Source organism: Copadichromis virginalis, linkage group LG15 (genome assembly GCF_057382275.1).
Source record: "Copadichromis virginalis isolate Kocher_CV1m ecotype Utaka linkage group LG15, C_Virginalis_male_GT1.1, whole genome shotgun sequence".
Taxonomy (NCBI): domain Eukaryota; kingdom Metazoa; phylum Chordata; class Actinopteri; order Cichliformes; family Cichlidae; genus Copadichromis; species Copadichromis virginalis.
In genome coordinates this window covers 33,976,382-33,987,940 of record NC_140632.1, presented here as the reverse complement: position 1 = coordinate 33,987,940, position 11,559 = coordinate 33,976,382, and the positions used below count along the sequence as shown (strand labels likewise).

The window sequence follows — 11,559 nt, the reverse complement described above, 5'->3', positions numbered from 1 at the left end:
TTGCTTGATGCATAAAGTTAAAAGATTAAAACTGATAAAACAAGTTAAAAATAAAGAGACTTTTCCATTTGATTACATTTTGTATGATGGATTATGTAGAAAAAGTAGAATTGGGCTGAAAGATCTATCGCTTTATCACCTCTTCAGGTTGTAAATCGGGTTTTTAAAAAGTGACTAAGTAATTAATTACTGTTGAAAATAAGTAATCAGTAAAGTAACGGGATTACTCTTTTGGGGAGGTAATCAGTAATTAGTTACTGATTACTTTTTTCAAGTAACTTGACCAACACTGACTATAATGTGATATGATTAAATATGTGATCAATACATGAAAAAAGAAATCTGCCACCACAGTGTTTATTGCTCAAAAAACAGAACACACAAGCAAAGCCAATAATGCCTAATCTGCACTTTATTTATTCATCATCTTTCTTAATAGCAGGTAAATGCTCCTTTTCACTGTTTACACTGTTTCCTGGCAGAGAATAAACATTTGGCCCTGGATCAGGTTAAGCTGCTTCTTAGTAGTGTTGACTATAAGTTTTGGCCTACAATTTTCTGGTAATAAGAAAAAAGTCAACATTCACATATCGATAATCACTTATGTTTCAGTGTTAACATTTAAAAAATGGGTTTGTTTTAAAACTTTTGTTTGTGTGATTTTAACATTTCTGTGAAAGCTTTAACAACAACAAAACGCTGCACATAGCTAAAGTAAGTAATCTTGTTTCTTAATGAAATTGATAAAATATAATTCTGAATGCAACACAAATGTGATTCAGAAATATGTTATTAAAGGTTTTGACATTCATTCAGTGCTTTAAGTTTTTTCTTTCACAGCATAAAAGTGAAATTTGCGTGTTTCAGTCATCCTCACCCTGCACAGACGGCCTTCCTCGTGTTACACAGCATTACACTGAAAAAAAGGGACTGGCCATCTCTTGGATTTATGTAAGCATCTTGCATGTATTTAACACAATTACCTCATGTTTTAAAGATAAATGTAACTATATAGTGTAAAAACTACATGATATGCAGAAAGGGTGTATTAAATTGTTCATATCATGTTCAGGTGAAGTAAGTCAATAAGATAGCAACGTTAAATCTCGTGAAACCACGCGTGATTTCATCTCGCGGGCTTTGGATCGTGGTTCAAAAAAGGCATCCATCTCAGTTAAGTCGAGCAGCCAACTCTACGTTTTTGGTATGTCTTGATTTTTTGAATTAATATTTACCATATTTCAGCCAAATGTAGTTAAACGTCTAGAGTGTCGCCATGTAACATGCTAAAAAAGAGCCATTAGCTTATTTGCTGTTTTATCTGTTATCAAAGAATTGGCGCTTTTTCATTTGAATTTGTCTTTGGCACAAGAGCCGTAATATCACATTAAACCTAATTATGAGGCACTCATAACATAATTTGGTTTTCTGTGTGAATAGATTTGCCAACTGACTCTTCAGTTACATTGTGTATTTACTGCACCGTGGTGTTAGTGAGATTTTGGACATTGAACAGCTTTAGCTAATATCATCAGCGGCATTATGCTAGCTTACATCCCTACCCCTCCTGCCCTCACCTGCTGTCCTTTTGTTTTTGTTTTTTTTGCTGCACATTGAGAGACCACATCTATTCTGCATTTCACCAGGAGTCAGCTGATGGATTGTGGGTTCAAGGTGTTATGGTAAGAAAGTATATTCTATTTTCGCTTAAGGTTTCTGTAACTTAATTATAATAGGTTTTGTATAATTATTAGGTGCATGCATACTCACCCTATTAAAACAACTGAGAAATCCAAAATCTGCCATAGGTTTAACTTATACCTGTATGTATTGTCAGAAAGGTGATTACTGGACTCACATTAATGCACACTTGAACTAAAATGAGGTTGTAACTTGTGGGTTCTTGGGTTGCAAATCAGAAACAAACATCTTTGGATTTTTTTAATCCCATAAGATCTGGAAACACAGTTTTTATTCAACAAAACATTACTGATTAACCAAGCACAGTGCCTGCTGTTATTTCAAAATAATTTTATGTCATTTCAGATAAAATGCAGCATTCCAGTGCATCCCAACCATGCCTTTACAGTCAAGGTTTCTGACGGAGCTGAGTTTCTCTCTGACAGTCTGCTGAAAGTGTTTGCAAAGTGATCGGGGGAACAGTGCACAAAGCTAAAGGATGTAGCTGCCATGATGACAGTAAGAACTTTAAAATTCTTTAACTACAAAGTGTATATGTATTGCATTAGGTCAGTAAAAGATTTTTATGCTGCATCCATTGAAACAGTCAACTATTACCTGTGAGTACTGATTCCACTGAAAGGATGCCATTCTTTTTTGTCATGCATTTACTGGCCCACTGAGAAAAAATTATCTTTTTTAAAAAATATATGTTCTGGAAACTATATATCCATAAAGTTGATGTCAAACAGGAATTTTTGATATTGCTTTGTAGATGCTGGTGTTGCATGTTGACTGGTTTAAAAAGTCAAGTTTTTGTCTGGGATCATTTTCTTCTGTGCTACTGAAAAGTTCACAAATCTCTGTTTTCTTTGTTATAATACTTTAGGATGACATTAATGCTCAAAGGGAGTCTCATCAAAGTGCTCCGCATCTGTGTGAAAGACAATTGCAACATCTTGGTGCAGGAGTTCATGGTGAGTGTTTTATGAGTAGATTGTGGCTTTGCAACATTTAAAAATGCATTTAGTTATCCACTTGATCCTCATTGGACTGGTTAGGACCAGTAGTCCTCTTTAATAATTTGAAGTTCACATGAGGCCTGGTAGTGAACTCGGCCGCCGGCCCTTGAGGCCCCACCCCTACCCCTGTATTAGGGGTCACATCAGTGTGAAAAAACTTTAAATTTGTCATTCTAGTGAACAAAGAAAAATCCCACCAGTATTTACATTAGCTTTTGTTTGAAAAAATGACCAACTGACCAACAGCTAACCAAATTGTGGGGCTGAAAGTCTAAATTCTAACATCTTCTGAGTGACATAACCTGGATTTCTGATGGGCCGGTGTCTTTCTAACAAAAACTAATGTAAAGCATTTGAAATTATTATGTTTTTCACCCTCTCTTAGAAACTCTGTTAGACCATGAATGGCAGCATGGCAGGCCACTCTTTGGCTATAGCTATTTACTATGTTGCTTGCATTGGTTTAAATTACTCTAACATTAGAACTGGTAGATTCAAAAGAGATGAGCTTAAAAAGGAATCTTAAAGAAATGTTTTGTGTTTAACCAGGACTTGACTGAGGCCACTGCACAGATTGAGAAAACCACAATGAACATCTGTCTCCAGAGATGCGCCAGGCAATGACTTTTCTGATGTTGGCATCATCATCGAGGGTATAGTAGTTCTTCAAGATCTGGATAACGTGACCTTTGCAGTAGCCATGCTGTTTGGACCTTTTTTATTCCTTCAATATGAGTTACCCATCACAGCTCTGCTACACTTTTGAGGTGATTCAATGGGTGGTAATGGAGTTGGATGCAACTCAGCTCTCAAGAAAAGCTCACAACTAAGACAAAACTGCTCCTGCAACGAAGCTCACTGTTATGCATGCAAGCTGATCAGCTCTAGGTGAGAGGACATTTAAATCTCACACTTGTTCTGCTGCATTTTTGAAGCTCAATTCCAGAAACGGATCGCAGGGTTCATTTTTATATACTCTGCAACTGCCATGAGGACGAGCCGTTTTTTGTTCTTGTTTGTTTTTCCTTTTGCTCTGTACAAGTTCTCTGTTTGTCTGTTTGGCAGCATTTTTAAATTTCTCTTTGTATTTTTTCTTTCTTTTACTAGTGAAGAGATGTAGCGTGAACAGTTATACAGTCTAAATATCCCATATGGGTCGTGTGAAATGGTATTTTCAGTTTCATTCAGTTGAAGTAAAGAACGTTGAATATTTCTAAGTATGCTGTTTTGAACCAAGATGTCACAGTATGATCAGTGCTGTAATTTTTGACAGTCACTGTATCAATGTTATTTTTGCATCTCTTGAATAAAGGTTTTGACCTGCAAGTGCTAATTTCTTTAGTTATTGGGGTAAAATGGGTAATGTTGATAGGAAGGTGTTTGCCAATTCAGTAACCTAATTTAATGTTAATGGAAACTAACATTTCCTCAAATTGTTTAGTTATAATTGTTGTTTAACTGAATCTTGACGTCAGAGGCCTTAAATAGAATGTTTTGTATTGTCCTGTAACATTTTTCAAAAGAAAGAGTCTAATTTCTTTGCTGTGATTGATTCCAGAGAACACGGAAGAACTGACATTATTTAACTGTTGATTTATATAGATTCAGTAGTGGAGTAATGTCAGTTTAATTCTTTACCTACTGCAGTGAAATTAGACATTTTGTTTTGAAAGGTTACTGGTGGATGCCAGCAACCATCTTGGAAGAGAACAATACAATCTGTTATAAGGCCTCCATTTGAAAATTGTGTATTTGATACTAGAATATAATAACAAAATGTAATTTGAAGATAACATGTAGTATTTAAGTGACCAAGTAGTATTGGGTAAAAGTTATTGAATGGTGTTGGGATAAAGTGAAAAAATTGTGAAGGATTAAAATATTCCAAGAGCTCAAATTACTTCATCAAAACATGTTTAAGTCACATTTTATCAACACAAATTGCACAGGTTTATTGAACATGAATAAATTGTGTTAATTTAACTCAATTGTTTAAGTTGCTGCCAAAGCAAAACATCTGTGTGCAACAAATGTCCACCATTGAATTAAGTAAATCCAACAACATATTTTTTTCAGTGTACCCAGTGCACCGTTCTCTCTTCCATCTCCATTACTGCTTTGAATAAAGTCATCACAAAGGTTAACTTGGAGCTGGAGCAATTTGGGCTTCTCCGCTCTTATAGTTTTCTTATTGTTGATTTTTACTCTTTGGGGAGAATTCTTGTTGAATTAATTAATAATGATCAAATGCTCTAACACTCACCTCCTTCTGAGCAAGTCGCTGTTTAATCAATCTAATTATGTTAATGTGGTTTACTTCACTCTATCACTCTATCTTCATACTATCACTAGTATGAAGAACAATGACCCCTCATAAAACATAAGCAAAAGTATACATTATTTATGATGTGTGCCACCTAGGTTTGTTTTATATGTGTTTTAAACTGAAAAGCCAGCGGACACAGTGTTTTATTTTGAAATCCAGCGTGTTCCAGTCTGAGACTTTCGGTTTCGTTTCTGCCGGCCTGAAACTGCTTGTCACATCTGAACAACGCATTTGTGATTTCTTCTCTTTTTTCCTCAGCTCTCTATAACAGGAGGTAAAACTGAAATTATTAAAGAGATGCATATTGATAAGATTTTGATTCTGATTAGATTATGAATGCCATGTGATGTAGTTCATTGATAGTTAATTAATGAACAATAGTGTAATTATTGTTCGCTGATTTATTTATTTAAGTAACATGTATGAAAATATTCTAAAAGTACCTGCAACCAGTAAAAATGGGGTAAATGACTGATGAACAAGTAGGAGAACTATTTGGCACAGTTTATAAGCTGGGTGTGGTCTACCGCGAAATACAAAGTCATGCTTCATATCATGCTGTGGTACTGTGCATCTTACTCTTATTCGAGGATATTTAGTATTTTAAAGAAACAGAGAGACAAAATATGAAGGACATAACAAAGCGATCTGTAGTAAACTAAATCAGGCTTTCCTGTCACCAAGTTTTCAGCAAGAAATGCATAAGAAAGAATAACATGAATAATTCTAATCCAAATGACTTGGAAATTCTAATCATGCTGTAGTGTTGCTTTAAGTTTGTGTGGTTTAAAACAATGTAGTTTTGACCATTTGTGTCTGTTTTGGTTCAATGAGCTCCACAAATTCATTCACTGTCCTTTACTCAGTTCAGAAGTCCAAGTCCAAAATGAACCCCAGACTAACACAAAGCCAGCAGAGAACAATCTGCGCTCAGCTGGGGAGAGTCAAACTACAGCTGCTGTACAAGGCCAGCATCCACGGCTTCACCGGTGCAGCATTTCACCAAAGATGTAACAACCGCTCTCCCACTGTGTCTGTGGGCTACAACAACTCTGGTTTTGTGTTTGGAGGCTACACCAAACAACCTTTTAGTCAGTCTGGACAGTACGTGAATGATGATCAGGCTTTTCTTTTCACATTTAATGCTAAAAAGCTCATCAAATATCCAGTTAATAATTTTGCATGTGCAGTGAGAATGATAGCTAACTCTGGGCCTTATTTTGGAGAAGATTTGGTTCTTGTCAATGCAAGCCAAGCAGTAACGCACAGCAATCCAGGAAATTATTACAACTTCCCCGCTGCTCAAATGCATGGCAATGATCTCAACCTGACTGAGTGTGAAGTCTACCAAGTGGAGGGTAAGTGTAACATAAGGCATCATGTAATCATTTAGCTGTTGCAGATAAGTGTTGATAAATTTGATATATCACAGTACAAATACTACAATATGCCAACACCCAAGCATGATTACTAACAGACCTGCCGAATAATGAAATCTCTTAATTTAAAGATGTCTGAAAAAATGAAGTAAGCTAAAAGATCTCAAAAAGCAAAACATCACAAAATAATAAAGAAACTTGAGAAACAAAGTCAGTGACATCTAAAGTTGGGGACTAGAGTGAACCACGGTGAAAGACATTATCCACAAATAAATAAATAAATAAATATACACATTTAAAATTGACAGCTTGATGAGCCACAAGACGTTTGGGAAACTATTTTGTCAACTGGCAATACAAAAAGTGAACTTTTTTGAAGGTTTGAGTCCCGTTACAACTGACATAAAACTAGCATGAATAAGCATGAATAATCACATTTTCATTTAGTTGTTGCAGACAAGCAGTGATACATTTTAGGTGTGACAGTCTATAGATAAATATAATAAAATGACTCGCAAATCTTGACTACGTGAGTGTGAAGTTTATTGTGATTTATTGTACATCAATTTATATATGATTTACTAAAAAGCAAGCTAAGATTCAACCTGATGACATTAGATTTAGCACATTAACTGTGCTACAAAGTGCACCTAAAACACCTACAATCTGATATTTATCATTTATTTTTTCTCTTTAACAGGAACAACTGAACTTGAGAGACCATGGAGGACTGTAATCTGGGAATCTGGGTCGGTTTGATAGAACCACCATTCTGGCATATCTGCAAAATTCACAGTCAATATGACTTCTAATGTTCTTTATTTCCTTGTTTTGTACAGGAAGAGGACGGAGCTGATTGAGTACATTAAAAGCTACAAACCCACAGTCAGCTCTGTGACCCAGCCTCGGGTTTTGCTCATTGGACCAGTCGGAGCTGGAAAGTCCAGCTTCTTTAACTCTGTCAACTCTGTATTCAGAGGCCACGTCACCAGCCAGGCCATCTCTGGCTCCTCCTCCACCAGCCTCACCACACAGGTCTGTGTCTGCTGTCTGATGATTTCCACTTATTGTGACTGATTTCAGTGGTCTGTCACTCATTCTCATTGTACTGTAAACAGTTTCGCTCCTACTCTGTGAAAGCTGGACGTGAAGGGAAACCTCTGCCAATAATCTTGTGTGATACCATGGGACTGGAGGAGACCAAAGGGGCGGGGCTTGACATAGACGATCTGAGCAGCATCCTCAAAGGTCACCTGCCAGACCGTTATCAGGTGCTATATTATATCAGCGGGACACTGAATGTATGAAACACTGATTCGTCAGCAGTCGACTCAAACTGTGTCTCTGTTTCTCCTCAACTGTGTCATTTAGTTCAACCCTTCAGCTCCTCTGCATCCTGAGGCCCACGGCTATCGCACATCTCCTGGACTCAAGGACAAGATCCACTGTGTGGCCTATGTTATTGATGCTTCCAAGGTCTCCATCATGCCCACAGGGTTGGAGGAGAAGCTGGATGCTATCCGCAGAAAGGTCAACTTAATCGGTCAGTAAAACTGAGTCCCTCTTCAGTTTCATTGTATTCTTTTTTCTGAACAAGTTTATGTGGAATGTACAATCCATGCCATGTAAACAAAATCAAAAGAAAATGCAGTGATGTGTAAATCAAAGTTCGTGAAATTATATATTTTTTAAAAGGTATACCAAAAAATACAATAACATAACTGGAGGCAGATCAGTTTTGCATCCAGACTGTTTCATGTGATCAAAGTTTTCAACTTCAGCTCATTTGATCTTCAATGAGTCCAGATGTGTTCCTAAAATTCTTACAGTCCAATGCATAAACATCTCTGGCAGTCTGGAAGTGATCTTCCTGCTCCTTTGTTTCCAGGTATTCCTCAGCTGGTCCTTCTCACTAAAGTAGATGAAGCCTGTCCACAGGTGAAAGAGGATGTGAGAAATGTATATAGGAGTGGCTACATCAAGGATGTGGTGAGTTTGTACTTTTTTCTTCTCTTTTTTAGTGAGTAAAAAATTAGATGAGGGTACTAATACTTTTTTCCTGTGTTCTTTCATACAGATGCAGGAGGCCGGCTCTCGGCTCGGGGTGCCGTTGTCCTGTATCATTCCAGTGAAGAACTACAGCGAGGAGCTGGAGTTGGACATGAATTGTGACATCTTGTTGCTCAGCGCCGTCATCCAGATGTTTCGCTTTGTTGATAATTACTTTGATGAGCTCAGTGACCGAATGAGTAACATACAAACCAAAGACTAGGAAAAGACTGAGGAGCCGGCATAAGCAAGTGATGAAATATCCCTAAAAATACTTCATGTACCTGCAGGTGACCCTGCAGAGTGATGGTTACCAGTGTTGACAGAGGTTTGATATTGTGAATATTGTGAGATACCTTGGCGGGGATATCCAGAGTCTTACTTCAGAAATTTAGTGCACTGATTATTAAGTTTAATTTTATCTAGCAGTAGAAAAATTTGGCATTGAGGATACACCAAGACATTTTTATTTAATTTTATATATTTTATCATAAATGAATAGGTCTGGCAAACTAAAATATGTTCATCATAAGAGTTTTTTATGTTGCACAAACATTTAAATTTTATTTATAAATGTATTCAGTAACTTAATGTATTTTGCTTATTTTTTCTTTATTAAATGTGGCTAAAACTGTGGCTACTCGCCAACAGTGTGATGTTTTCCCATCAAGTCCTTTCATGAACTGTTTCCCTACATCAAGCTTTGCAGTATTTATCAGTTTCTTCTTTTTTCCCTGGAACTTGTTTTCAGATGTTTTCATGTCTAATCATGATGTTGACATTATTTACATTCACCTGTGTTTCAGCTTTGTCAGTGATGGTCCTTACTGAGCAGAGTGAATGCAGTGAAGCTTTTAGTAAAGTAAAAATGCAATCTGTGCTGAAAATGTTTATGTCAGTATAACTACTTCAAATGAGTCATCTAAGTCAGTGTTCTGTAGTAATAGCACAAATAAAATGCAAATGTAACAACACTACTGTTATGATTTATACATTTCCTTTTGTTAAAGTTGAACGTGTGTGTACAGGAATGTGCAAAGTTTTGTGAAAAGCATCAGTACTCGCTGCATTGAATCATATCTGTTATTAATCTCTTTCTCTCTTCCACAGCACGTCTTTTATCCTGTCTTCCTTCTCTCTCCCCAACCGGTCGCAACAGATGGCCGCCCCTCCCTGAGCCTGGCTCTGCTGGTGGCTTCTTCCTGCTAGAAGGGAGTTTTTCCTTCCCACAATGCTTCCTCATAGGGGTCATATGATTGGTGGATTTTTCTCTGTATGTATTATTGTAGGGTCTACCTTAAAATATAAAGCGCCTTGATGCGACTGTTGCTGTGATTTGTCACTGGCACTAGAATTGAATTGCCACTAAAGATAAAGATAAACCATTTTGAACAATCAAAGCTGTCAGATGATGCCTCAAAGTTTTAAAAAGAAAAATACGTAAGAATGTTGAGTCTCAGTGTGGAAAAGTTCTCCTTGCAGCAACAGATAAATCGCCAGTCCTTTACCTGTTGCAGAAAGGATCTTCGACTTCTTTTCTGAAGTTGTTGTGTGTCATGTGACCCAAGGGGAGGGCAGACCAGACAGAAAGCAGCAAAAAAAAAAAAAAAACAACTATTAAATTATATCTGAAAAATCCAGAGCTGTGAGGAGACTAATCATGCCTAACTAAACACTACATAGCCATCTAATAAGAGCCCAATCCTAATATGTCCTCCCAATTCCTCACAAACACTATCAAGTGCCATTAATAACTTGGCGCCGAGCTACCTCAATGAGCTTCTCAGGTTACACACTCCTGTCAGAGCACTTAGATCTGCTACCCAAATTCTTCTGGAGCAACCTCGTTCTCGGCTGAAGTCTCGCTGTGACCTCGCGTTTGCTGTAGCTGCCCCGGAACAACCTTCCTGTTGCTATCCGGGCGTCTGACTCTATGCCACTGTTTAAATCACGGCTTAAGACTTATTTGTTTAATCTTGCCTTTCCACCTAGTTAACACTTGGTGTGCGCTGGTACATTTTTTATGCTTGTGAACTACTTTTATATCTTATGATTGTCAAGGTTTTTATAATTGATACGTGCCAGGTCCTTTTTCTTTTCCTTCCCATCTCCCTTTTCCTATTTTATTTTTGTCAAGCACCTTGGTATACCCTTGGTTTTTTAGTGTGCTTTATAAATAAAGTTTATTATTATTATTATTATTACCCCAATTAAAATTTCTTAGCATCCATTTCTTAGCTGCGAGACCCTTTGTTACAGGTACAAGTCATTCTTTAAGTTGGGGGAGACTGTAGGTAGGAAGTGACACACTTTCAAAATAAATGCATGCAACCAAAAAAGTGCAACAAAACTACACAATAAAACACACATAATAAAATATTAAAATAATGCTATCACACAGATACTGAGGGTTCACAGTACTGCAGCTGATGTGTCTGCAGTGGGAAATTTTCAAGTTACGTGGTGTTATCACCACCGCCTCCTGGGTGAGGTGTTCCAGGCATGTCCCACCGGGAGGAGGCCCCGGGGCAGACCCAGGACACGCTGGAGAGATTATATCTCTCGGCTGGCCTGGGAACGCCTTGGTATTCCCCCGGATAAGCTGGAGGAGGTGGCTGGGGAGAGGGAGGTCTGGGCCTCTTTGCTTAGGCTGCTGCCCCCGCGACCCGGCCCCGGACAAAGCGGATGAGGATGGATGGATGGATGGATGGGTGGTGTTATCATCCAAACAGACCAAATTTCTGTATTTTTTTTTTACGTGTGACCAACTTCTCATGAAACTACTGATACTGCCATCACCTTTAGCTATACCTTGTGTTTAGTACTATATAAACGGTGAAGGCGCACACAAGTTTGGGGGGGGTTACCTCTGTAGCAAGTAAGAACCAGTCTAGTCAAGTTCTGGCAGAAGTAAACTGCTTTCGTGTGGTGCCTGTAGTGGTACCCATGGTTTTGTTTGGTTGGTTGTTTATTACTGATAAAAAGATAAAGTATAGTTAATGTACTTAGATAGCAGTTGTCAGATTTGACTTTGGTAAATGGCCTCTATTTGTAGTATACTTACTTAGTCCCTAAGGACCCCAAAGCACTTTACACTACATTC

The 11,559-nt window shown here is 37.7% G+C and overlaps 1 protein-coding gene and 1 long non-coding RNA gene across 4 annotated transcripts; both read left to right on the top strand.

Moving 5' to 3' along the window:
• The first annotated feature begins 919 nt into the window (after positions 1 to 919).
• On the top strand, positions 920 to 3,914 carry LOC146692825 (uncharacterized). Of its 2 annotated transcripts, XR_014915295.1 has the most exons (5): positions 920 to 1,204; positions 1,647 to 1,682; positions 2,047 to 2,199; positions 2,570 to 2,657; positions 3,252 to 3,914. It is a non-coding gene; the product is annotated as an uncharacterized LOC146692825 (long non-coding RNA). The 2 variants fall into 2 exon arrangements; XR_014915294.1 differs by having other exon boundaries at positions 920 to 1,682.
• A 1,301-nt stretch (positions 3,915 to 5,215) lies between these two features.
• On the top strand, positions 5,216 to 10,023 carry LOC146692824 (interferon-induced protein 44-like). Of its 2 annotated transcripts, XM_085433038.1 has the most exons (8): positions 5,216 to 5,302; positions 5,895 to 6,386; positions 7,108 to 7,156; positions 7,247 to 7,442; positions 7,526 to 7,678; positions 7,779 to 7,950; positions 8,296 to 8,396; positions 8,485 to 10,023. In XM_085433038.1, exons 2-8 carry the CDS (start codon positions 5,915 to 5,917, stop codon positions 8,677 to 8,679), a joined length of 1,338 nt encoding a protein of 445 aa, XP_085289164.1. In that variant the 5' UTR covers positions 5,216 to 5,302; positions 5,895 to 5,914; the 3' UTR covers positions 8,680 to 10,023. The 2 variants fall into 2 exon arrangements, with proteins under 2 accessions (XP_085289164.1, XP_085289162.1); XM_085433036.1 differs by lacking the exon at positions 5,216 to 5,302 and having other exon boundaries at positions 5,381 to 6,386.
• Positions 10,024 to 11,559: the final 1,536 nt, after the last annotated feature.

Coding starts and splice junctions, on each gene's coding strand:
- LOC146692824 (XM_085433036.1), top strand. CDS start 5,858: ATGAGCTCCACAAATTCATTCACTGTCCTTTACTCAGTTCAGAAGTCC. Junction 6,387..7,107: donor TGAAGTCTACCAAGTGGAGG/GTAAGTGTAACA, acceptor TCTCTTTAACAG/GAACAACTGAACTTGAGAGA. Junction 7,157..7,246: donor ACTGTAATCTGGGAATCTGG/GTCGGTTTGATA, acceptor TGTTTTGTACAG/GAAGAGGACGGAGCTGATTG.